The 26,171-nt window shown below is 50.9% G+C and overlaps 1 protein-coding gene across 3 annotated transcripts in view; it reads left to right on the forward strand.

Annotated features, from left to right (window-relative positions):
- The window catches only part of Olfml2a (olfactomedin like 2A), a 31,201-nt gene that overhangs the window by 522 nt on the left and 4,508 nt on the right, over positions 1 to 26,171 (forward strand). Inside the window, exons 2-8 of one of the 3 annotated variants that reach the window (XM_058581733.1) lie at positions 4,527 to 4,713; positions 8,636 to 8,899; positions 15,415 to 15,522; positions 19,762 to 19,971; positions 21,697 to 21,946; positions 22,939 to 23,217; positions 24,910 to 25,095. In XM_058581733.1, the coding sequence (XP_058437716.1) occupies positions 4,552 to 4,713; positions 8,636 to 8,899; positions 15,415 to 15,522; positions 19,762 to 19,971; positions 21,697 to 21,946; positions 22,939 to 23,217; positions 24,910 to 25,095 (1,459 nt within the window). In that variant the 5' untranslated portion in view covers positions 4,527 to 4,551. The remainder of the gene's footprint in view (positions 1 to 4,526; positions 4,714 to 8,635; positions 8,900 to 15,414; positions 15,523 to 19,761; positions 19,972 to 21,696; positions 21,947 to 22,938; positions 23,218 to 24,909; positions 25,096 to 26,171) is intronic. The other 2 variants (XM_046451857.2, XM_046451858.2) reach the window with 2 other exon arrangements.

Raw genomic sequence — 26,171 nt, forward strand, 5'->3', positions numbered from 1 at the left:
GCCCCGGGTTTCCACGGGAGGCTGACCACGTGGGGGCAGACCCCAGGGCAACTGCTACCCAGCAACCCTCAAGTTTGTGGTGGGCGCTAAGTCAAGGCTCTCTGGCCGGGGATAGGGACCCAGAATCCTTCCCAGTGAACACATCTGGGCTTTCCACTGGCCTGGCCCTGATGCTGTTTGTTGCCAGGAGTCGGTTGCACTCTCTGGAGGATGAGGCATCTCCAGAAGTGACCTAAACTATTCCCTGCTCCCGTGTCAGGCACACCTGAATTTAAATCGCATACCTTCTCTCAGCTGGTGCCTTTATCTCTCTGAGCCCCCATTTCTTCACCTGTAAACATGGGAAGAAAAATAGTACCCACTCCCTGCTGTTGATGATCTCTAGATTCCATGAGATTATACCTGTAAAATGCTTAGCAGCACAACTGGAACCTAGTAGGTGCTCAATAAATGATTCTGTAATTATGGAATCTTATCATAGGGATCCCAAAAGGGGGTGGGAGATCCAGAATGTACAGAGAGAAAGCACTCAGAGTCAGTGAGAGCAGGGCTCCCTTAAGGGTGTTTTGAAAATGACCTGATGAAGATGAGCCTGAAAGAAAAAGAGATCCTTAGGGCCCTGTTCACAGGACATGAAGGCTAGAGTGACTTCTCTGAATGTCATTCTAGCCTCTTTCCTAGTGGAAGTGGATCTGCTCTGCCCATAGGCAGGTAAAAGGCAGAAGCTTTTCTTTTGCTGTGTAACCTTGGACAAATCACTGCCTATCTCTGGGTTTCATTTCCCCCATCTGAAAAACAACGCCCCCCCCCCACTTCTTTTCCATCTGAGGCCCTTTATGACTCAAGTAGGAGAGCTCAGGTAAGAGAACAAGAACAGAAAATCCCAAATAACCTGATCAGTGCTTTGTCACCTCTTGCTTCTCTGATCTTTGACTGGGAGGGCATTCTCTGAGCTATGCAGAGGGCTGTAGTTTGTAGGGAGGGCTCACATCCAAAACAAAGCAAAGACAAAGAAAACCCAACACCCTGTTTATGTAGTGAGTCAGCCAAACACTTGCTAGGTTGTGGGGGGGGGGAGTGTTTAGTTGTCCTAGGGCAAGCCAGGGCTGGTGGGGTGGGGAGGCACATCCAAGAGTTGGGAGGATGAAGCAGCTGGGGGACCCAGCACAGCCCTCCCCCAGACACTTCCCACCCATGTGCCACTTCAGCCAGCTGGGAAAAATAAAAATCAAGTGATGGGTGAATGTACTCTGCATTCCTTAGCCTGGCCAGACTCCTGCAGGCTCTGAGAGAGCTGTTTTCATTATCACCACCGCTTCCCCCATAATAGCCCCTCCTTCCTCTCTGAGCCTGTCCTATTTTCCCCCGGTTGGTGGGGAGCCCAGCTTGGACCTTGAAGTGGATTAGCACTCTAAAGGGTTAAATTGACCTCTCTTCAGGCAGAATTCCTGATCAGGAGGTCCAGTCTCCCCTCCTGTCCAGAACCTTTAGGGATGCAGGGACAACTCACTCCCAGGAATCACCAAGGAACTCTGTCGGTATCTCCTCTGCCAGCTTCTTGCTCACTGTGTTTTAATTTCACATTTATAGCAATGTCTGTCCTAAATAGAATTCGGAGTTTCCATCTAAGGAAGTGCTTTGTCTAGCCTGGGAGTAGGAAAGGGAGTTCACTGCTTCCCCAGCATTTCTGAAGGGCTGCCCAGCTTGGAGATTGGGATGGAAGGACAGGTAACCACAGGACACCCAGTAATGGCACCAAAGACCCCAGGGAACCTGCTTGGATAGGGCTGAGAATTCCCCTTTTTACCTCAGCTTTCACATCTGCAGAAGGGGTACTGCACCTTACTTCCTGCATGCATTAGAGAGTGTCTGTTCATCCCTCTGTCCAGGATCCTGGAGGCAGAGCGAAGGCCAAGGGCTGTGGGAGCCAGACCAGGGGAGCAGGAGGGGCTGGAGCAGGCAAGCTGTGATGTCCCAGGCTGGGTCAGATGTTCCAGGCCCGTCCCAGGGGCTTAGGTGTTGCTTCTTGTCTGCTCCCAGAGTTTCCGCCTGTGGGTGTAATTGGAAGCAGGCTCCTGAGCTGGGAGAGCGGCTGAGTGAGGGAGTCTTCCTCCTGTTTCCAATGCATGAGGCCAGTCCCCACCGGGGCTCTGCAGGGAAGGTCTTACCCAACACCCTGACTGACTGGGACACAAGAACAAAGCCCTGAGGAGTATTCCGTGTCGAAAACCCTGTGCCCAGCGCTTACATTCACAATCATGCACAATCTGCCAACATGCTGAGGCGCTCATGGACCCTTCATATCCGATGGACTTGAGCCCTAAACAGAGTCAACTGGGGCTGCTTGGGTATCAACAGAGGGAACGTGAGAGTTTGGAGATTCCTAGAGCTTCAAGATTCTTGGCATTTAGTTCTCATCCAAATGGCCTAGGGAGCCTGAAAAAGTCTGAATCAGGGGGTGGCAAGTAGGGTCAAGACATCTGCATTTTCCAAGTGCACCCCAAGTCATTCTGAGGCATGACCCACTGTTTAGAACTTGTGGGGGTGATAGGGAGCTACAGAGGTTTGTGGAGCAAAAGAGTAACACTGATCATCAAAGAAGAGTGTTGGAAGATGAACTGAGAAGAAGCTCCCCTATTGGTTGTCCAGACAACATTCATGTGGCCTGACTTAGGGCTGTGTCCCTGGAGTAGACAGAGGTAGGAGACACTTAGGGTGAAGACCCTGAAGAACATGGTGACTGACAGGTCATGTAGGGAACAAAAGAAATCCAGAAATCCAGGTTGGGCAGGAAGGTAGGTGGGCACAGGTTTGGGAGAAGAAGGCTGGATGGATGTTGGTCTTGCATGGATCAAGTTTTCTGTGCCTCTGGGATCCAGGAGAGGTGTCCAGTGACAGTGGGCTCCAGGGGGAGGCTTTGCGTGGAAACTGTCTCACCCGGCTGGGCTGCTCTGAGAGCCAAGGGTAGCCCCAACCTCAACATGACAGCATTCGAGCCTGTTCCCCTACTGCTAGAACATTCCACAGCCTGAACCCTCCCTTCCCACTCTGGTCAGATTTATACATCTCTTCTTCAGAAAAATCTCAAGTACACCCTCTTGCCATCTCGTTGTGAGATTTCCTTGGACACTTTTCAGCATAAAAACCGCCTAGGGGCTTTGGCAGCAGCACAGAGCACGGCTACAGGAGGAGGGCGACTGAGGCAGGAACTTCCTACCTGGCTGCAACTCTAGTCTTCCTGCCAAGGCAGGGTGGGTCAGGCCCAGGGAAGCCCTAGCCCCTATTCCCCCCAGGGCCCCTTGCTCTGCAGACCCATCTGTCCCAGCTCAGTTGCTGGGGAGAAGCCCTTGTCTGGTGACTGTGGGTGGTCCTGGGAGGGACGACATGTAAACCAGATTTTGGAGCCTGGTTGTGCTGTGCAACCCTGGGCAAGCCCCTAGTCTTCTCTGACACTCAGCTTCTCTATTCCTAAGATGGGGTTGTGGTGATAGCAGAGAGGGATAGAAAGGGCTGGGCTGGGGCTCATGATAACAGCGCTTACGTAGCATGTGTGAGGCCCTGGGTTCCAGCCTCAGCACCACATATAAATAAATAATAAATAAAATAAAAGATCTATTGACAACTAAAAAATATTTTTTAAAAAGAGGGATAGAAAACGATGGGTGAAGATGAGGGAGGGTTTTCAGCGGCCAAAGCAGGTACCTTTCAGAGAAGTTATTCTGTGCCAGATCCCTGCCCGCTGCTCTGGGTGCACCAATGGTTTTCAGACTCCCCAACTTAAAAATGGCACTATGCTGTCCCCAGTTCAGTTTCGCGGGATGTGCCTGGACTCCTGGCCGCCAGGGCTGGGAGCAGAGGACCTCTTCCAACTCCTGGCCTGTGTCAGGGCCTTGGCCGCCCCCAGCAGGACATAGCAGCTCATCTGGGGAGGGAAGGAATGTAGCAGCCTAATGTGGAGGCTGCTGCTGGTGGGGTGGGTGTTGGGTAGGCGGGTCCTGGGGAGGCCTCTCTGGCCTGACCACACAGCACACAACCACATTTATCTGCTGGTCTTGTTTTAGGACCCGAGATTGAACCCAGGAGCACTTAAGCACTGAACCACGTCCCCAGCCCATTTTTATATTTTATTTAGAGACAGGGTCTTGCCAAGTTGCTTAGAGCCTCACTAAGTTCCTGAGGCTGACCTTGAACTCACGATCCTCCTGCCTCAGCCTCAGCTGAGTTGCTGGGATGACAGGCATGTGTCACTGAGCCTTGCCCTACTGGGCTCTTGACCCCATCTTGGGACTGGCAAGAAAAGGCAGGGTTAGGGCACTCCCAGAAGCCTAGAGAATCCACAGGCTCCCAAGTCTCGCTGTCAGTGTTCACAGGCAGAAGAGACTTGACCCACAGTGGCCAGGACACACTCCTTCCACCCCCCCCCCCACTCTCCCCTCCTCCTGCCTAGCTGCAGAGAGCAGGGAAGTCCACACAACAAGGGCTCATCCTCTCATTTGATGGCTCCAGAATTGTCTCCTTGCCTGTAGGATGCTGCTAAAAATAGAAGAATGAATGAAAGAAAGAAAGAAAGAAAGAGAATATCTGCCACTCCCACAGAGAAATGAACAGCCAACGCCCGATAGGACTACTGACAGTGAGAATGACAGCTGCAGTATAGGTGATACCCTGTGTGCTCTGGGACTCCATCTCAGTCCTCCCACAGACCTTTGTTGGGTAAGCACTAGTAACACCCCCATTTTACAGATGAGGAAATGAAGGCCCAGAGATATTAAGTAATCCCTCCAAGAGCACACAGCTGTAGGTGGCCCATGACTGTGTTCTACCACTGCCCCAATGCTGAAGGAGTGCTTCAGAAATGCCGGCTGGGCTGCTGTGTGTCCTGAGCTTGCTGCGCATATCTGCCATCTGTCCCCGCAGCAGCCTGAGTGAGCTTCCTGTGGTGTGGATCTGACCTTGGTTCTCTGCTGTTTAAAATCCTTCCAAGGCTCCCTAGTGTTTCCAGAAAAATGTCAAGATCCTCAGCCAGCGTAGGACCCTCCAAGAACTGGGCTCTGCCACTCACACCAGCCTCACCTCCTGCCACCCTGGCCCCCAAAGACACAAGCCAGAGTGAGCCACCTCTAGGCCCCCGGAGAGCCAAGCCCTTGGGTGTTTTCACTTGTCTGATTGACTTCCCAGAATGCCCTTGTCCCCCTGAGAGACGTCCTCCAAAGGGGCCCTCCTCTGAGTTGTCTGCTCTCAGAGTTCACCCAGACACTTCTCCAAGGCTGCGAAGGTCAAGAGGATGCCTCAATCTCTTTCTTCTGTACCCCTAGCTAGCACCCAGGGCCTGGCAGAGACCAGGGGCTCAAATAGATGACTGAGCAAAAGTGGGGTACCCAAGGCCCTCCCAGAAGGGCCCGGGACACCCACAGCCCTGGACTTGGCAGAAAGCCCGAGGGAGCCACAAGCTCACTTGAGTCCTGGGGGCCTTCGGGAATAGCCAAGCAGCCCCAAGGCCAGCAAAGTTTGTTGACTGAGCCATGAATAATGGTCAAGGTCCCAGAGCCCAGTGTGGGCAGCTGGGCCAGCTAGGGGGGAGGCTGCCCAGGGGCCCAGGGCCCAGAGGTGTGTCAGGGCAAGGCAGGCTGCGGGACGCCCTAGGCTGACTCCCACGGGCACAAAGCCCTGCTGCCCCCAGTGAACAGTGAGCAGCACACCTGGACGGTGTGTTCAGTGTGTCCCCCTAGGAGGGGGCTGAAAGAAAAGGGAAGGGCTGGGGCTGGGGACTTGGCTCAAGTAGTAGCGCACTCTCCTGGCATGCGTGAGGCACTGGGTTCGATCCTCAGCACCCCATAAAAATAAAATAAAGATATTGTGTCCACCTAAAGCTAAAACTTAAATATTAAAAAAAAAGAAAGAAAGAAAAGGGAAGGGCTGATGTCATCTGGTTTGATCCCCGCCATGAGGAAGCTGGCTATGGAGAATCCTCCATTTTTACCACGGGAAGGAACAAGGCTCAGCAAGGTTGTGTAACACATTTCAAGTCACTCAGGACATGGGGAATGAGTCAGTAAGAGAAGTAGTATGGGGTTTGTGGATTGTATTCTGGAACCAGATCTTCTACAGCAGAGGTGTGTGACCTCAAGCCTGTGACTCACTCCGCTGAACCTGTTTTTTTAACCTACGTTACTGACAGTACGTAGAGAAGGCACACTTCAGACATGCTGGGCCCTGTCCTACAGCTGCATGAACTCACCTTCATAACAGCCCCAGAGGCAGTAGCCCATGTTACAGATGAGGAACTTAGGCACAGAAAGGTGGAGTTGCCCACGGTCTCCCTGGGCTCCAGGCTCCAGGCACCCACCCTGATGCTCTCTGGCTTCTCTATGGAAGGTGGCCTGCTTGTCCAGCAGGTACTTGTGGAGCTCCTACTCTCAGCAGAGGTCAAGTAGGCACGGTTGGGGTACAGGAGAGCACTAGACACAGCACCTATCTTTAAATAATATTTTTTTTGTTGGTGCTGGAGATGGGACTCAGGGCCACCAGCTTGCTAGACAGGCACTCTGCTACCGAACCAAACTCCCAGCCAAACCCTGTCTCTAATGTTGCCTATAAAAGAGAAGGAAAGAAAGAAAATAAGCAAATAGAGGTACAATATTTCAGGTGGTCACATAATGAAAAACAAAGACTGAATAAGGCCATAAAGAATAGTTAGGGGAGGTTTCTCAGAGGAGGTGACGCGTGAGCAGAGAAATAAGCAGCATAATGGAACAAACCAGGGGAATGTGAAAGGGATGAGGTTTTAGGGTGAGAGCATTACATATGCAAAGGACCGTAGGCTGAAGTGGAGTAAGCCATCAGAAGGGAAGGGCAGTAAGAAGAGAGATTAGAGCAAGAGCATTAGGTCACATGGTTAGGACGTGGGAGGTAATGATACCCTCACATATGTATTATTAAAGGACATAATGCCTGTAAAACCTAGGATGCAGTAAGTGCTCAATTAAAGATTTTCCTACTTTATCATTGTGAAAAAAACACATAAAATACATAAATATTACATTTTAGAAAAGTAACATAAAAGTTACCATTTTATGCTAGGCATGATGATGTAGGCTTGTAATCCTGGTGACTTGGAAGATTGAGGTAGGAGGATTGCAAGGTCAAGGTCAGCCTTGACAATTTATCAAGATCCTGTCTTAAAATAAAAATTTAAAAGGACTGGGGATGTGGCTCAGTGGTAGAGCATGCTCGGTTCAATTCCCAGTACTATTTAAAAAAAAAAAAGTATATAGTTTAGTGGGAGGTGCACCAGTGCATTCACAGTGTTGTGTGAGCATCACCACTCTGTAGTTCCAGAAAATTTTTATCACCCCAAAAAGAAATCTTGTTAAATGCCACTCCCATTTCTCTCTCCCTCTGAATCCTTCCAACTGCTAGTCTGCTTTCTGTCTTTCTGGATTTGCCTATTCTGGATATTTCATATAAATGGAATTGTACAATATGTCACCTTTCATGTCTGGCTTCTTTCACTTACCATTATGTTTTCAAGGCTCATCTGTGTTGCAGCCTGAATCAGTACCCCACTTCTTTTTATGGCTGAGTGATATTTAATTGTGTCTACATACCACATTTTGTTTAACTATTCAGTGGCTGGAATGTGTGTTGTGTTCGTTCTGTGTCTGTTTGAATAATGCTGCTATGAATGTTCACACAGGTCTTTGGATACCTGTTTTCCAAACAAAGAATTACTGCATCAGCCAGGAGCAGTGACACACACCTATAATCCACATGACCTCAGAGGCTGAGACAAGAGGATCACAGGATCAAGGCCAGCCTCAGCAATTTAGCAAGGTCTTGGGCAATTTAACAAGACCCTGGCTCAAAATAATAAATAAAAAGATCTGGGGGTTATATCTCAGTGGTAGAATGCTCCTCTGTTCCATCCCCAATACAAAAAAATAAAAAAATCTTATAGTAATTCTGTTTGACTTTTTGAAGACCCACCAGACTTTTCCATAGCAGCCATTAATAGTAATAGTAGCAATAATAGCAATGTTATTATTATTATTATTATTATCATCATCATTATTGATTAAAGCCTGTTGGGCTCTACTCCTGAATTATACCCCAGCACTTTTATTTATTTATTTTAAAATTTTTGGTACTAGGGAGGAAACCCAGGGGTGCTTAACACTCTTTTTTTGCGTTTTATTTAGAGACAGGGTCCCACTGAGTTACTTAGGACCTCACTAAGTTGCTGAGGCTGGCTTTGAACTCAAGATCCTCCTGCCTCAGGCTCCCAAGACACTGGGATTACAGGTGTGCGCAACCACACCCAGCTTATTTTTTGTTTTAAGGCAACAGTCTGCCTAAATTACAGAAGTCTCAGATTTGCAATCCTCAAGATGGGAAGATCTTCCAGGTTCTTAGACAGAATTTGCAATCCTGCTGCCTTGGCCTCCCAGGTTGCTGGGGTGACAGCTGCGCAGACACATAAGGGCCCTATTTCCCTGCAGGGGCTGCCCCCCCCCCCCCCGGCCCGCACCACCACCTTTACCCCCCGCCCCCCATCAGGCCAGCCGGGCTGGATCCTTCTCACCCCACGGCACTGGCTGACGTCGCGCGGAGCCCCCTGACTCCTCCATCCCCACAGGTGTTCGGTGACCTGGACCAGGTGCGGATGACGTCGGAGGGCTCAGACTGCCGTTGCAAGTGCATCATGCGACCGCTGAGCAAGGACGCGTGCAGCCGGGTGCGCAGCGGGCGCGCGAGGGTGGAGGACTTCTACACCGTGGAGACCCTGAGCTCTGGCACCGACTGCCGCTGCTCCTGCACCGCGCCGCCCTCCTCGCTCAACCCCTGCGAGAACGAGTGGAAGATGGAGAAACTCAAAAGGCAGGCACCTGAGCTCCTCAAGGTAGGCGTGGAGGGGCCAGGGAGGTGGTGCCAGGCGTCCTTCGGTGACAGCGCACCACCTTCTGGGAGGCAAGTGCTGTTACCACCCCATTTCACAGGTCAGGAAACTGAAGCTCCCCAGGGAGAACTCACTTCTTGCCCACGACTGTTCAGCCAAACTCCTTTTATAAGTCATTTCTCCGAAAGCTTAGACCATTCTGTGACATGTGAGATGATGGTCTTCATTTTATGATTTGGAAAACTGGAGGTTTAGAGGAGCTAGGTAACTTGTCACCCAGTGACAGGCAGCCTCTGTCTACACAGGTTGAACCTTCCTAATCTGAAAATCCAAAATCTGAAATGTTCCACAACCTGAAACTTTTGAGATTCCACAAGTGGAAAATTCTATACCGTGAAACTTTGTTTCCTGAACAAATTATTTAAAATATTATATAAAATTACCTTCAGCTATATGTGTAAAGTGTCTGTGAAACAGAATGAATTTTGTGTTTAGATTTGGGTTCCATCCCCAAATATTACAAAATCCCCCCCAAAAATCAAAATCCAAATACAAAGCGTTCTGGTCCCAAGCATTTCTGACAAGGGACACTCCACTTATGTGTGAATTAGAAACTGCATCCCCATAGGCAGATTCAAGAGAGGTCCCATTTCTGGGAGAGCCAGCACCAGGGTGAGGGCCCACCACTAGGCCCAAGGATAGGTGTGTTCTGGGTACATCTCAGTCCCCACTGCCAGCCAGATGCCTCTGTGCCATTCATACTAAACCGAGCAGGGCACTCAGTAAGACTGATGGGGCTGGGATTGGAACTGAGGTTCTACTATGTCCAGAGCAGGTGCTTCAAGGGCTTTTCTCTTTTTTCTCTTGAAAAGGGCCAGATTGTTGGCATCTTTTCAAAGTATCTTTTTCAACTCCTTCCAAACATGTGTCTGTTTTGCCTGTTTGGTGTCACAAAGCATGCAAGATTACCCTGCCTGTGAGCTAACAAGTTAACCTGACAGTTTCATAGACATTGGCAGAAGACTCAAGCCTCCTGGGTCCAAGACAAAGGATCTTACTACTCACAGCAATTTTTTATTTTTATTTTTATTAGTAGTAGTACTGAGGATTTAGCCTAGGGGCACTTTACCACCGAGCCACAAGCCCAATTCTTTTGGGTTTTCATTTTTTTTTTATATTTATTTTTTAGGTGTAGATGGACACAACACAATCCCTTTATTTTTATGTGGTGCTGAGATCGAACCGGGGTCCTGCCCATGCTAGGCGAGCACTCTACCGCTGAGCCACAATCCCAGCCCTGGGTTTTCGTTTTGACACAAGGTCTTCCTAAGTTCCTTAGAGCTTTGCTAAATTGCTAAGACTGGCCTCAAATTTGCGATCTTCCTGCCTCAGCCTCTGGATCCACTAGGATTACTGGCCACTGTATCCGGCCAGCAAATATTTTCTTGCACTGGTTTCCCAGCTCAAGTTTCCATGGGGTGATGCAGTTAGAGGCAGATTACCCACAGCACACACAGGGAGCAGTGTTACAGAGAAGAGCCCTCAGTTAAGGAAATCTGAACCTTTTATAATTTTCTAGAGAGAAATGCTCTGCTCTTACCTTCTTCCAGAGCTGTTTCCTATACAACGAGATGGCTGGGAACAAAGACAGCTCCTCTGTGTGCAAGACGTGCAGAAAAGCAAGAGACCCTGAAAACTTGTCTCCAATGCTGGACATGGTGTCTCAGCTGCTCAGGAGGCTGAGGCAGGAGAATCACAAGTTTAGCAACTTAGTGAGAGGCTGTGTCAAAACAAAAATATAAAAAGGACTGGGAATGTATCTCAGTGGTAAATCTCTAGTAACCCCCACCCAAAAAAATAAAGAGAAAGAGAAAATTGTCTCACAGCAATTGGCTAAGAATGTTTTCTTTAATTTTACCTTTAGATTTATTTTCATAACACCTAACCTGACAGTTTCATGGATGTTGCATGCCAAATATTTACAAAATTGGAGGGGGAAGGTGAATTTTAGGCCTCCTGACAGTTTGACAGTCACTGAACCACACTGTCTTCCTGGAAATTCCCAAGCAACTTCAGCCACTCAGGCCACAGACTTGTCTTCATTTACAGGGACAAATTCAATTCCTATTCCAGTCGGCGTCTCAGTAACTGAATCATAAAGATGCTTGACATGAAGACACACAAAGCTCTTTTCATGAACACTAGCTACTTTAATCCTTGCCGCAACCCTTGGGAAAGGGAACTTATGGTGCCAGCTTTACTTGTAAGGGACTCTGAGGCCCAGAGAGGGGTTATGAGTTGCCTAAGATCACACAGCAAGAGAGTGACAGTACTAAGATTTGAAGCAGGGAATTCCCTGTAGCATCCCCTTGCCCACAAGAGAGGTCACAGGCAGCTCTCTCACCCAGGAGCCTTCTCTACCAGGCCATTGTCCCTTAGGCCTTCTCATGCCCTGCAGACATGGGGGACTTGACTCAGCCTTGGAGAGCTGGGTGAGAGTAGGGTGAAGGTGGACTGACTGAGCAGGTGGGGCCAGAGCAGGCCGAGGGGATCCCACCTCACTGAGCTCACAGGGCAGGAGTGAGTGCCGAGGGTACTCTGGACCCCAGGAGGAGAAAGGGGCAAGGCACTGGCTTCTCCCATTCAGTGTGGCCCCCCCTTGGCAGGAGGCTCTCTGAAACATCCAGGGGGGCCCTCAGCTGGGCACCTGCCTGCATCGCCCTCCTCCCCTCAAGGGGGTAGCTCCAGCTGGGACCTGGCCTCCTGCAGGGCTCTGCGCCACTCCCTCCAGATCAGGTTGGTGGCCTCTTCTCCTCTACTCCTTGCCTTCCGGTCATGGGGCACACGTGGCCTAGCCTTGAGGAGTCCCCAGGCTTGTCAGGACACAGCTACTGACCCCAAGAAGGCAGCGTGTTCAGTACTGGGCCAGGGATGTCCCAGGGACTGAGAGAGCTGCAAGCAGGGGATAACCTTGGATGGGCCTTGAAGGATGTGTAGGAGTTCCTCAGGCAGAGAAGTGAGGCCATTCTGGACAGGGCCAGTGGAGTACATGTGACAGAGGCCTCCCTGCCCTCTCTGCCCCAGCCCTGCTGGCCTCCTGTCACTTCCTCTTATACAGTGTTTCTCAAACTATCTGCAGTGAAGGATCACCTGGTTTTTGTTTTTTGTTTTGAACCCAGGGGTGCTTAACCACTGAGCCACATCCCCAGCTCCTCCCCCCGCTTCTTTTAAAGAAAGAGAGAGAGAGAGAGAGAGAGAGAGAGAGAGAGAGAATTTTTTAATATTTATTTTTTAGTTTTTTTTTTTTTTTTGATGGACACAACATCTTTATTTCATTTTTTTTTTAATGTGGTGCTGAGGATCGAACCCAGCGCCCCTCGCCTGTACCGCTTGAGCCACATCCCCAGCCCCTCCTCCCCTTTTTTTGATAGACAGGCTCTCACTAAGTAGCCTAGCACCTGGTAATTTGCTGAGGCTGGCCTCGTACTTGTAATCCTCCTCCCCCAGCCTCCCAAGTCGCTGGGATTACAGGCATGGACCACCACACCTGGCTGACTTTTAAAAAAGAAAATAAAAAAAAATCTGTCAAAGACAATATTTTTGTAAAACACCAATGAGTTATTAGAAAAATGAACCAAAACAAAGACAGACATGCCAAATGTAAGCCAGTGTTTTCTTGAGTCCACAAATATACAGCTGCTCTGTCAAGTGGCTGTAAAGCTTTCTAAGAAGCTGTCTCGTGTTCTGTAATCATTTTATTAGAGACGTAGTGGGCAGTTTGAACCCGCGCTAGTCACAGGACACACTCGGAGCAGCCTGCTGCAGCACACCGTGTTTCTCCTCACCTCTAGCACGTGGCACACGCTGTACCCTTTGCTCAGAATGTCCTTTCTGGGACATTTCAGCCGGATGTGGGCTCCTCTGTCAGAGCTTGGCTCCAACAAAGCCTCCCCAGCAGCCTTTCCTAATCCACACCCAGCTCCAGACAAAGTCGGCCCCTCACCATGAGTGATCTGGGCATCCATATGTCACTGCCTTTGTCCCCTGTTCTGGGTGCCTATGTGTCACCGCCTGTGTCTTTGTCTGTAGAGGACGCTAGGGGCTCAAGTCATGTTGTTCATCTCTGTATGTGACTCAGTGTAAACTTGTGCTGAGCCTGAAGAGGGGGGCAGGGGCATATCAAATGCCAGGCTCAGGAGGAGGGACACCATATGCGGGAGAGACCCTTGTCAAAACTAGTTTCAGAGGCCGTGAAGGCACAGAGTGAGGCTGGGAGCTGCCCATTTGCCCCCTGGAATAGTGACGGTGGCACTGGTGTTCAGAAGCCCTTGCTGTGTGCCCAGCTGGGCTCAGCTCAGCACAGAGTCCCCACTCCTTACCACAGCCCTACTGCCCCATCTCACAGCAAAGGACCCTGATGCAGGGCTCTCCAGCTGTGCTCCACAGCGCCTGGGGGTGCTGGGCAACCCCCCAGGGCCAGAGTGAGGTTTTGAGGGAGCAGAGAGGTCTCTGGGCCCTACCACGGCTCCCAGCAGGGGTGCCCACCCCCTTTTCTGTTTTAGAGCTTAGGTTCTCCTCAGAGAAAAATTCCCTGGCTTAAAAGAGTTTGAACACCCCTGGGAAAGTGGGAGTAAAACTTCCACTTTGGGAATAGCTGGCCTGGGCCAGACAGGCGCACTGGCCTCCTCAGGCCCTGAGAGAGGCTGCGGATGGGAGGGAGCCGTGTGGGAGGTGGGCCACAGGAACTGCCCTTCCCAAGAAGCCGGGAGGGCTGATTTCCCAGCCAGTCCCTCGTGCCAAGGTTTCCCTGACACTCTTGCTGGCATCTTGGCCATGGGGGGGGGGGGTGTCGTATCCTGAGGGAGCGGGGGCAGCTGCAGAGCAAACCCTGGGCTGGGCCAGAAGGCCAGGCATCTGCTCCCAGCCCTGCCGTGGACCTGTTGTGAAGCCCCTCACCCGAGCCTCTGTTTCCCTGTGGGAACCCAAGACAGGAGCAGTAGAGCATGATGGGAAACGCTCGGGTTTATTCTAACCTGGACCCTTGGCCTGGCCCCACTGTTGTCACCTGCTGGCCGTGGGCAAGTCACTTCACCTCCCTGGGGATAAACACTGGCCATCCTTTGGGTTTGGTTGGGTCACTAGAAGCAGGCTTGGGAACCAGAGATTTGTATGCAAGGGACATACTCTGAAGGTGTTCTCCAGAGAGGCTAAAGGGGCAGAAGCAGGGCCGAGAGGGGAGACGTCCAGAAGGGTGTGGCCCAGGACAAGAGCCAGCCTCAGCCAGGTTCCCAGGGGAACACAGGGTGGGAGTGGCAACTCCAGTTCCCCCCACTGAGGCAAGGAAGCTGGGATGCCACACTCATCAGTCATGCCTCAGAGCCACTCCCAAGGTGGCCTAGCACTTTGGGAGCTTAGTGGATCCTGGAAAAGAATCACAGATATATTTGCTTAAAAGAAAGGCACACCAGGATGGTTAGCTGGTGTGGGGTGCAGTCGGAGAGGAGGAATAACCACTATGCTCAGCAGCACAGTAGGAAGACTGTGGCTGACAGCAATGAATTGTGTATTTCAAAATAGCTACAAGAGAGAATTTTGAATATTCAAATATATACCAGCACAAAGAAATTGGTAAATGTTTGATGCGATGGCTATGCCAGTTACCCTGATTTGATCATTACACAGCATATACATGTATTACAAGGTCACACCGTACCACATCAATATGTACAATGATCATGTGTAAACAAAAAATAGACTTAATGCCAGGTGCAATGGCCCACACCTGTAATCCCAGCAGCTTGGGAGGCTGAGGTAGGAGGATTGCAAGAGGCCAGCCTTGGCAACTTAGCAAGTTCCTGTCTTAAAATAAAAAATAAAAACAACTAGAGGTGGGGTTATGGCTCTGTGGCAGAGCACTTGCCTAGTATTCGTGAGGCACTGGGTTCAATCCCCAGCACCACATAAAAATAAACAAATAAATAAAGGTATTGTGTCCGTCTACCAAAAAAAAAAAAACCTGGAGATGTAGCTCCAGGATAGGGCATCCCTGGGTTCAGTTCCCAGTGCAAATAAATAAAATTTTAAAAAATATTTTTTTAGTTGTAGATGGACACAATGCTGTTATTTTACTTATTTATTTTTATGTGGTGTTGAAGAAAGAACCCAGGGCCTCACGCTTGGCAAATGCTCTACCACTGAGCCACAACCCCAGCCCACAAATGCATAAATTTTTAAAAATTTTAAAAGGAAGCCCATGGAAGCCAGGGGTGGGTACAGGAAATAGGGACCCAGGAGATCTAGACAAGCCCCCAGTGTCCTCTCTATACCCCGTGAAGTTGCTACCAGGACTAAGTGACAGAACTCACTAAGCCCCTAGCCTGGCAAGTGATGGGAGCTCACAAGGGAGGATCTGCAGCCCCTGGGACTAGTGGGTGCGCAGGCCCAGGCTGACCCCTTTGAGGCTGTGGGTTCCGAGGTTCCTCACAGGGCCTTGCGGAACCCTTCCCCTTCCCCTGCAGCTGCAGTCTATGGTGGATCTCCTGGAGGGCGCTCTGTACAGCATGGACCTGATGAAAGTGCACGCCTATGTCCACAAGGTGGCCTCCCAGATGGACACACTGGAAGAGGTAAGGACGGGCTCCTGCCAGGGCCAGGCTAGTGCAGTGCTGGGGGCTGAGGGCAGGGTCCACCTGGGCAATTCTGGCTTGATCCTGCTGGGCTTTGGGATCTGGACTCCAGGAGGGATTTGGGGGAGGGAGGCAAGGCCCACGGGGTCCAGCCTTTGGAGAAGAGGTCTGATTGCAGCTCCAGGGCCTATAGGGAGCTGGAAGCTTAGATGGGGAAGCCAAGGCACCTGCTGTTGTAGGAGAGAGGTGCACAGGGACTGGCACTTGCAGTTGCCCTCAGTGAGCCAAGATCAGGCCCCACACTGCATAGCTCTGAGGGAATCACTCACAGAAGTGGCCAGGTCGGTGGTGCCTGCTGGATGGATACAATATGGCAGGTCTGGCTAAGCTGGCTGGGGCTGGACTCAGGACAGCATGACTGTCCCAGAACCATCCGTGGGGAGACCAAAGTGCTAACTATCCTGCCTATTCAGGGTAAATCTGCTGTAGGGCTGGGCAGACAGCCAGGACTACCCTCTGGGGACAGGGAGAGCCTTAGATGAGCGTGGGGGTCCAGGCTACAGGTTCAAGGGTTGCTGGCCTCTCTGTTGGCATAGCCTGGCCTCCTCCCATTTCCTGCATCCGGTCTCTGATGAGCCACTGGGTGTCTGGGAGCCTGCAGCTGCCAGGAGCAGGCGTGGGGGCTTCCTTTCCCAGCTTCCTTTACAGAGAGAGAGGGCACCTGGGCATCCTGTGCCCCAGAGTGGGAGATTAACCCCTTAGCCCAAAGCTTTGGTCACAGTTGTTTTAAAGATTCAAAAAGTGTTTGGTGAGGTCTACTGTTGGCCAAGCCCAGGCCTGCGTGGGGGAGAGCTCAGGCTTGTTGAATTTGTTCTGTGCACCTGTATTTCCTGTGTACCTGGCACAATCCAGGCTCTCCTGGTGCCAGCTCTGAGGCTCTCCTCCTTTGACCTTTCCTCTTGTAATCTCAGGAAACACTAACCCGCTTCACGTAACTGAGCCAGATGATCTGGAAGGTAGTCTGCTGAGCCTGGAACAAATCAGAAATGATTTCCACAGCCACAGAGAAATGCTTGTTTAATTGTCTTCTGTTTTGCATTATCTGTGCTATGTTTTTGTTAACCGTGGTTTGCTAAGTGATAAACCTATGGGACAAAAAACAGCTCTTTGCTATCTCTGAGAGGGAGTGGAGAGAGCAGTCTTTCTCAGGAGAAGCTGGCTCCCTCTGCCAAGGGGAGGACCCTGCCAGGGTGTCAGGTAGCAATGTGGGGTCCCAGCTTTCCTCTGTTCTCCTCCACCAGTGGTTCTCAGCCAGGTGTGATTTTTGTCCCCCTCAGCCAGCAATATCTGGAGACATCTTGGGTTGCCAAGATGCCACTGGCTTCTCATGGGTAGAGGCCAGAGATGCTGCTAAATACCCTGCAATGTGCAGAACTGCCCCCTGCATCAAATGGCCACCTGGCAAATGTCAATAGTGCTGACTATTGTGGAGAAGTCTGCCTTACAACTTTTCAACTTCTGCCTTAACTGTCATCACAGTTTAAAATGCACGTGCCCCCAACCTAGATGCCCATCAATAGATTAATGGGTAAAGAAACTGTGGTTTATATACACAATGGAATATTACTCAGCATTAAAAGTGAATTAAAATTATGGCATTTGTAGGTAAATGGAAGGAGTTGGAGAATATTATGCCAAGTGAAGTAAGCCAATCCCCAAAAACCTAAAGACTGAGTGTTTTCTCAGATTAGTGGATGTTGATCTATGATGGGGTGGTGGGGGGATGGGAAGAAGGAAGGAACTTTGGGTGGGGCAAAGGGGAGGGTGAGGAGAGGTTATCGGGAAAAGATGGTGAATGATGGAAAGATAGTGGAATGAGATGGTCATCATTACCCTGGTACATGTATGATTGCAGGAATGGTGCGTCTCGACGTCATGTACAACCAGAGAATTGAAATGTTGCGCTCCATATGTGTGTGCGGTGAATTGAAATGCATTCTGCTATCACGTACAACTAAGTAGAACAAATTTTAAAAATTAAAAAAAAAGAAATCAGGACCTTAAAAATATAAAATAAAATATAACATAATAAAATGCACGTTCCCATTCCTTAGCTTTTCTGGTCCTCACAGTGACCCTGCATCTTAATGGGGATCCCCATTTTACAGGCAAGGAAGCTGAGACTCAGAGAAATATCATCACTCACCCAAAGTTACCCAGTCCACAAAGTGGAGAGGAAGGATTTGAATCCACGTGTATCAGTCTCCTGGCTCCCCTTGGTTGGTGCCTAAATCTGAGTCCCCCAGGGCTGACTGGACATGAACCACTTTAAGGTTCTAGAATGGTTTCTGAGTGAAATTTGAAATGAAACTCAGATGCTCCTTGGCTTCTCAGCAAAGTGCTCCCTGGAGCTCTCTCCTGCCTCAGCTCAGAAGTAGTTTCTGACATACCCAGGCCTGTTGGAGTCTTGGGGATCTTACCGGCCCACCCAGCTTCCGTGAGTGCTGTGCAGTGGGCAAGCCAACCTGGACAGCAGCCCAGCAGGATCCTGAGGTTAAGGGGGACTCAGAGTGAGGAACATCTTGGTTCTGAGCAGTCGTTGCCAGCAGGATTTAGAACCAGGGGTAGACTCCGGATGGGCTGGGAGCTGCTAAAGTTAGCCTGGGCAGCAGGGCCCCAGCAGGAGGAGAGGCAGGGCTCAGGGCTGTGGGAGGACCCCCAGGCCCAGGAGACTGCCCCACAGCAGAGCCCCAGACAGTCTACTCCAACTACATTGTTTAAGTATGTTATAAAAAGAAGGTGTTTATGGGCTGGGACTGTAACTCAGGTAAAGCATTTGCCTAGCTTGTTGGAGGCCTGGGTTCCATCCCCAGTACTAAGAAAAAGAAGAAGGAGAAAGGCATATATTTATGTATTACTTGTAATGTTAAAAAATACTTTTAAAATAGCAAAAGGTCAAAAGCAACTTAAGTGACCGTCCCTAAGGGCTAACTAAATTCTGGCTGTGCATACAATGGTACAATGAGTGGCCATTAAAAGGAACAGGGGCCAGCCTGTAATCCCAGCAGCTGGGGAGGCTGAGACAGGAGGATGGTGAGTTCAAAGCTATTCTCAGAAAAAGTGAGGCACTAAGCAACTCAGTGAGACCCTGTCTCTAAATAAAATACAAAATAGGGCTGGGATTGTAGCTCAGTGGTAGAGCACTTGCCTCGCATGCATAAGGCACTAGGTTTGATCCTCAGCATCACATAAAAATAAATAAATAAAATAAAGATATTGTATTTGTCAACAAATAAAATAATATATTTAAAAAAATACAAAATAGGGCTGAGGATGTGGCTCAAGTGGTAGCACACTCGCCTGGCATTCGCGAGGCACTGGGTTTGATCCTCAGCACCACATAAAAATAAAATAAAGATATTGTGTTCACCTAAAACTTAAAAAAAAAAGAATATTAAAAAAAGCTAAATCTTTAAAAAAAATACAAAATAGGGCTGGGGATGTGGCTCAGTGGTCTAGTGCCCTTGAGTTCAATCCTTGATACAGAAAAAAAAAAAAAACAGGGAGCACTATATAGCTATATAGACAGATATGGAACAGTTCTCAAAATAAGCTGTTAAATGAAAAAGAAAAGTTTTGAAAAGCTATATGTGTATATGCTTTTCTGGGAGTACTGGGGATTAAACCTAGAGATACCCTAGCACTGAGCTGCATCCCCAGCCCTTTTTATTTCTTATTTTGAGACAGGGTCTTGCTAAGTTGCTGAGGCTGGCCTCATGATCCTCCTGCCTCAGCCTCCTAAGTCCTTGGGATTACAGATGTGCCCAGAGCCTGGCTGTACATATACATTTGTCCCTGTCACTGTACAGACTCTTTAGAAGGACATGCAAGAAATGCATAACGATTGTCAGCACTGAGAAATAAACAAGGCTGAGAGGAAGATATATATTTTAGACCCATTTATTTATATCTTTTTAATTTAGTACCATAAACGTGTATTATCTATATTTTCATTCCTTCACTTGTTAAATTTAAAACATGAATAGCCACCAGGCCTCCTAGTCCATGCTTTGTTCCACCTGGGTTTTCCCGGTGTCATCCCTGCTTGGGCCCCTACCCGCTGCCCCAGCCCAGCCCAGGAGACTGGGCAGCAGGGCTGCATGGCCAAGCTGGGGCATCCCTCTGAGATGGGGACTCCGAGAAAGCGGGCCAAGGAGTGACCTTCATCCTGCCCCACAGAGCATCAAGGCCAACCTGAGCCAGGAGAACGAGGTGGTGAAGGAGAGCGTGCGCCATCTCACTGAGCAGCTCAAGAGCTACGAGAACCACTCGGACATCATGATGAGCATCAAGAAAGAGCTGTCCAGCCTGGGCCTCCAGCTGCTGCAGCGGGATGCAGCTGCTGTCCCTGCCGCTGCCTCTGCCACGGGCCCCGGTAGCAAGGTTCAGGTAAGGCTCCAGCTCTGACCACAGGCCAGAAGGTGACAGGAATTGGTGATGGGGACACAGGGCACCAGGACTTAGCCCTCAGGGCCAGCTTCGGGTAGGCTTGGGGCTGTGGGACAGGCTGGAGGACAGGCTGGAGGGTCCACCACGGCAGGCAGGGCGAGGATGGGGGGCTGCTCTGGGCCCCCTGGGGCAGATGTGCAGGTTTGGCCAACGGGCCCGTCAGGTGTTTGGTAATATTCTTATTCCCAAATTTCCAAACTAGTAGGGTTAGAGTTGTGGACTAACACTCCCCATCTGGCCTCAAGAGACCAGGTCATCTCTCCTGCAAAACTGCCTTGAGCCACCCCAGCTCTGGCCAGGTTCCTGGCTGGGTTGTGCCTATTCAGTGGGATGCGGGCAATGCCTCTGTAGAGTGACCCTGTAGAAAGACACCAGTTCCCCCACCCGTCCCATCTTCAAGCTCAGCACAGGGTGCTAACGTGTCTTAGTGCAGATTTGAGAAAGGTCCACCCTGCAGGCACACTGCAAAATAAAGTCCTTGCACTGGACAGGTCAATTACAAAGAGAGGCGCCTTTGGGTGGATAAACTGAGCAGTGTCCTTCCTATGATGGACACGTGTCCGGGCCCCTCAGTCAGTTGCCCGCCTGCCTGGGGGCAGGACACAGCCCAGTGACCTTGGTTTTTGGTGAGCAGCAGAAGCCACCTGACATTGCTGGAATTCCTGCTCTGAACCTGACTTTCTCATAGATGTTATCCATTAATTCCAGAGCCACCTTGGAGGAGGGTTGGCCCTGGCTGTTTGACAGACGAGAATGCAGGGAGAGTGGTCACGCAGAGAGCAGGTGGCTGAGTGACTGCCAAGCCCCAGCCCTTCCTCCCCACCTCTCAGCCTCCTGTGCTGACATTGTGATAGTGGGGCCATTTGTAACTGCAGCCGGGACCGCCTGAGTACTGAGAAGGCACAGAGGAAGCCTGTGCCTTGGCCCAGAGCTGGCTTCCTGCTCTTTCCAGTGCCAGCTCCGCAGGCGCAAATGAGTGCTGTTTTGGCAACTGCACAGAGGCAACCCGATGCTGTGCTCGCCATATCTGCCGGAGCTTCTGGCTAACAATGGGTGATGTCACAGGTCCTGTGTTCTTGTGCCAAGCCAGCATCAGAGGCATTTGAATAGGAAGTGAAAATAACAAAATCACAGACATTAGAAGTGGCACGTCCTGGGGTAGTGGAACCAACTGCACCAGTTTGCCTGGGACTGAAGGGTTTCACAGGATGCAGGGCCTTCATTGCTAAAACTGGGAGTTCTGGACACATTAGAAGTAGTTGGTCACCCTGCATAGGGACCCAAGAACCTCTCGCATGCCCACACACTAAGACCAGTAAGAGAGGCCAACCTGGGAAGCAGGCAGGTGAGGCTGCCTCTTAGGGGCCAGTCTTATCTACCCCCAGGCGAAGAGAGGACAGAAATTGGGAAGAATGGGACAGGAATCTAACCTATCAGGTTGGATCTCAAGTCTGCAAGGGAGCTAGAGAGCTTCAAGGAGAAACGGAGGCAAACCAGTCAGGGGTGTTGCCATTGTAGGAGGGAAGGAACGCAATGCCTACGAACACCTGGGATGTAGGGTTTGAAACAACATGACCATCCCCAGCCCCCACATGCTGTGCTCTCATGACCCCCACAACATTCTCTCTACTGTTTCCCAAGCCTGAGACTTCCCTTCTCGCCCAGGACACAGCTGGAGGGAAAGGCAAGGATACCAACAAATATGGCGGCATGCAGAAGAGCTTTGCAGACAGGGGCCTCCCAAAAGTGCCTAAGGAGAAGCTGCTGAAGGCGGAGAAGCTGAGGAAGGAGAGCAGCAAGGGCAGACTCCCCCAGCCCACAGCCAAGCCCCGAGCCCTGGCCCAGCAGCAGGCCGTGATCCGGGGTTTCACCTACTACAAGGCAGGCAGGCAGGAGGGGACTGAGGCCATAGCTGGTGAGTTGGAAGGGAGGAGGAATTTTGGGGAGTGGGTCCTTGCTGAGAGACGGCCTCCTTCAGGGATCCTCCTGTCTTCTCTGCACCCAGATGGCCCCAGATTCCAGTTCCATCCCTTGCTTACCTGTGGCTCCCCTTTGTTCATCCACATGGGGCCTAATACCCTCTCAGAGGGTTGTTGGGAATAAAATGATAGGCCCCCCGAGGGGTGTCCTAATCCTACTCCCCCTTTCTGGGTCCTGCTGACCACTTTGTCCAGTGAAACCCTCTGTGGGGCCCATGTCCAAGCTGGGAGGGAGGTGGGACAGTCAGGTTCCTGTTTCCTTCAACACCCCCTTGTTTTTTGGCCTCTCAGAGCTCAGGGGTTTCTTCCCCCAAACCCTGGTGCCAGCTGCTGTCCATGATCCCTGCCATGTCAGCCTGGCCACAGCACAGGACCCCTGGCCCTGGCTGGGCCACTGCCCAGGAACAGCTGCAGGCATCTGACTCTACCAGCAAGGCCCGTGGGAAATGGGCCCTGGGAGGCTGCCGAGGCCAGGTCCCCTGCAGCTGCCCCTGACTAGAGGGACTGTGCCCTGGAATTGAGTCTAGGACATGAAAGAATTGGTACAAAGTGCTCGACACTGAGAAAAGGGAGGAACCTGGTGTTTGGAAGCACACATTTGCGAGGACCTGTATAAACATTTTATATATTTTTTTCCTCTAACCAACACAGTAGCCTACACTGGTGGGCCTCGTGGTGCTCTTTTCACACAGGTGGAAACTGAGGCCTCCAAGGCAGGAAGACTTGCCCATAAAAACTGTCCCACAGTGGGGGCGGTGGAGCTGGGCCTGGGGCCTGCCCGCTGGCCAGGAAGACCTCCCGCCTCCCACTTCAGAAACTTTCACTTCCTCCCATGTGGGGGGAACCTTTAGGAGGCCTCTCCTTCCCTGGCCCATGGCTCTGCAGATGCCTGGGGGGCCTGGGGTGAGCGGGAGTCTTCTCTCTGCAGACAATGCCCTCAAGGGCACTTCCTGGTTGGAGCAGCTGCCACCCAAGGTAGAGGGCAGACCCCCCGAGGGCAACTCTGCAGAGCCGGAGCAGGACAAGGCTGGACCAAGGGCCCCAGAGGGAGTCAACCTGGGCCCCGACACCCCCACCTCATACCCTGCCACCACCACCACCACCACCACCAGCAGCCCAGCCCCCACCACCACCACCAGCAGCCCAGCCCCCACCACCAGACCCCTGCCCACAGAGCCACCTTCACGCCCAGAAGCCCCTCGCCAAGGTGAGTAAACCTCATGGGGATCAGCGGACTACAGCCCGTGGCCAAATCCAGCTCACGGCCTGTTTGTTGGGCCTTCAAACTGAGAAAGGTTTTTACATTTTTAAAGAGTTATTAGAGCTGGTGAGACATCGTACTCCTGTGATACCAGGGACTTGGGAGGAGGCAGGAACATCCCAAGTTCCAGACCAGTGAGGGCAATTTCATGAGCCCTGTCTCCAAAAATAAATGAATACCTACATAAACAGGGCTGGGGGTGTAGCTCAGTGGTAGAGCGCCCTGGGTTCAATCCCCAGTACTTCGGGGGGATAATCCAGCATGTATTTTCATTTCTCAGTTGGGCAAGGCTGTCTGTCTGTTGTTTTTGCCCTGCTGGGAATTGAACTCAGGACCTCAAGCGCCCAGCCAGTGCTCTGCCACTGAGTCGTACCCCCAGCCCTCTCTGACTGTTTTTATGTCTGCACATACTTTTGACTTATGTCGCAGAGTAGAAATCGTCAGGGAACCATCGATCTTGTCCCTGCTTGGTCTGGTGCTTGTGCTGGCAGGCCTCTCTCTTGAAGGATCCTCCAGCGTCGTGGACGACAGCTGCCTCACGGTGCTACTTCTAATGTCAGAAAACTGGAAACCTAGAGCACTGACACTGTGGGGAGGTTAAATAAAGTAAAGGGCACAGCTGTCTGGTGGCCGGACAAGACCCAGAAACCACATCATTAACAGGCTATTTGATGAGGTGAGAGATTGCTCGGTGGAAAGAGAAAACAGAATGCAAACCGTGTGTTGAGGAGAATCAGGGTCGTGAGGTACGTCCGCAAGGCTTACACGCAAAGGAAAAAAGAAAAGGAAGGAAATACGGCATGGTTAATAATTATTTGGATAATGAAATTCTTTTTAGGACTTTATTTTCTTTAAGGATTCTTAATTTTTAAAAATTTTAATGGACAAATAAAAACTGTGTATAGGTATGGTGTACAACATGATGTCTGGATACAGGCATACATACAGAAAGGCTACATCAGACTAGTCATCATGTGTTGGACCTCACATACCAGTTTTTGTGTTTAGAACACTTACAATCTACTCTCTGAGCAATTTCCAAATACACAATGTACCAAACTCATTCCTTCATCCAACTAAACTGAATCCTTTGAGCACCACTTCCCCATCCCCTGCCCCCTGGTCATCACCATTCCACTCTCTGCTTCTGTGAATTCGACTTTTCTAGATTCCACCTATAATAGATGTAAGGAATTTTGAGTCCTATTTACTTTCTCCATTCTCCTTTTCTGAATGTTCCATGTTTCATGTTTTCTTTTCTTTGTTTGTTTGTTTGTTTTTTGGGTACCAGGGATTGAACCCAGGGGCACTTAACCACTGAGCCACATCCCCAGCCCTATTTTATATTTTATTTTGAAACAGGGTCTCACTGAGTTGCTGAGGCTGGCTTTGAACTCACAATCCCCCTGTCTCAGCCTCCTAAGATGCTGGGATTATAGGCATGTGCCACCGTGCCCAGCAATGTTCCATGACCAGGTTCCAATGACCAGGCATTGGTAGATCATGGGGAAAGAAAAGGTCACAAACAAAACATCAGGAAGGACTTAAGTTAGACCCAGATCTCGATCCCTGGGTCATTGCTCTGGCTTGGAGCCTGTGGGCCTACGTACCAGATCCTGTACCTTTTGTTCCCCAAAGGCAGGGAGGCCAGCTGTGAGGGCACCCTACGGGCTGTGGACCCCCCCGTGAGGCACCACAGCTATGGGCGCCACGAAGGGGCCTGGATGAAGGACCCTGTGGCTCGGGATGACAGGATCTATGTCACCAACTACTACTATGGAAACAGCCTGGTGGAGTTCCGCAACCTGGAGAACTTCAAGCAAGGTCAGGGACCAGGATGTGGGAGGGGGCAAGGTGTGGCAGCCTGGGGACAGCCCCTGGAAACTTGGCCCTCCTTTACCTTGTGATTTCCTGTGGTCCAGCCAGGTCTAGCTCCCCATCATCAGCTCCCCTAAGGAAAGGAGTCTGGGGGCGCTGCACTGGGGGCCCAGCAGACCCCATGGCACCTGGCGTGCTGGCACTGTGCCAGGAGCTACTCTGCAGGGGCAAACAAGTCAGATGCAGCCCTGCCTCAGGAATATGACTTACCACTGAGGAGGACAATGAGTGTCTTCTGGTCGAGTGCCTGCCGTGGGCTGATTACCCACACATGCCAGCTCAGGGCATCTCCTAAGTCTCTGGGGTGAGAGTTATCTCACAGGTGAATAGGCCCGGGGCCTGGGATCTGAAGGGCTGTTAGCACAGGGAAGGGCAGAATTTCAGTTACCAGATCTGGGGCCTGATGGGGGAAAGGGACCACTTAGACATGGCCTGCCCTCCAGAGGTCACAGCCTGCAAAGGGAGGCAAAGGCTTGAAGAGACAATTTCAGGATAGCCTTAGAGGAGTGCAGCTTCTGGCGCTGTGGGAAGCCAGGCTGGAGGTCAGGGTAGACTCCCAGGGGCAGCAATGGGCTGAGCAGAGTCCTGGAGGAAGAACAGGAGGGAGCCAGGCAAACAGCACTGGCAATGACAGGAAGCGTGTGGCTTGGGGTTGGCGAGGCCTGGGGGAGGCCCCCGAGCACCCTGAGAGCCATGGAGTCAGAGAATAGACCAGAATCCCTAGGTCTTTCTTCTGCCAGCTCAAAATTGACCTGGTCTCTCCTCGAGCAGCTCACAGGCTGGTGGAGAAAACCAGTGATAAGAGCGAAGGTGAAGGGTCACAGGAGGCCAGAGGCAAGGTGCTTCAGCGCAGCCTGGGGAGGTGAGGAAAGGCTTCCTGGAGAAGGTCATGTTGGTTGAGTGTCCTGAAAGATAAGCAAGCATTCCCCACCCAGACCCAGGGGGAAGGAGGGGGAACAGACAAAAAGATCAGCATGGGCAGAGGCCCTGGACTGGCATCACTCTGCAGGGTGAGCCATTCC

This window comes from Marmota monax, unplaced genomic scaffold, assembly GCF_021218885.2.
Source record: "Marmota monax isolate L192 unplaced genomic scaffold, Marmota_monax_Labrador192_F-V1.1 WCK01_AAM20220418_F8-fsc00020, whole genome shotgun sequence".
Lineage (NCBI taxonomy): Eukaryota > Metazoa > Chordata > Mammalia > Rodentia > Sciuridae > Marmota > Marmota monax.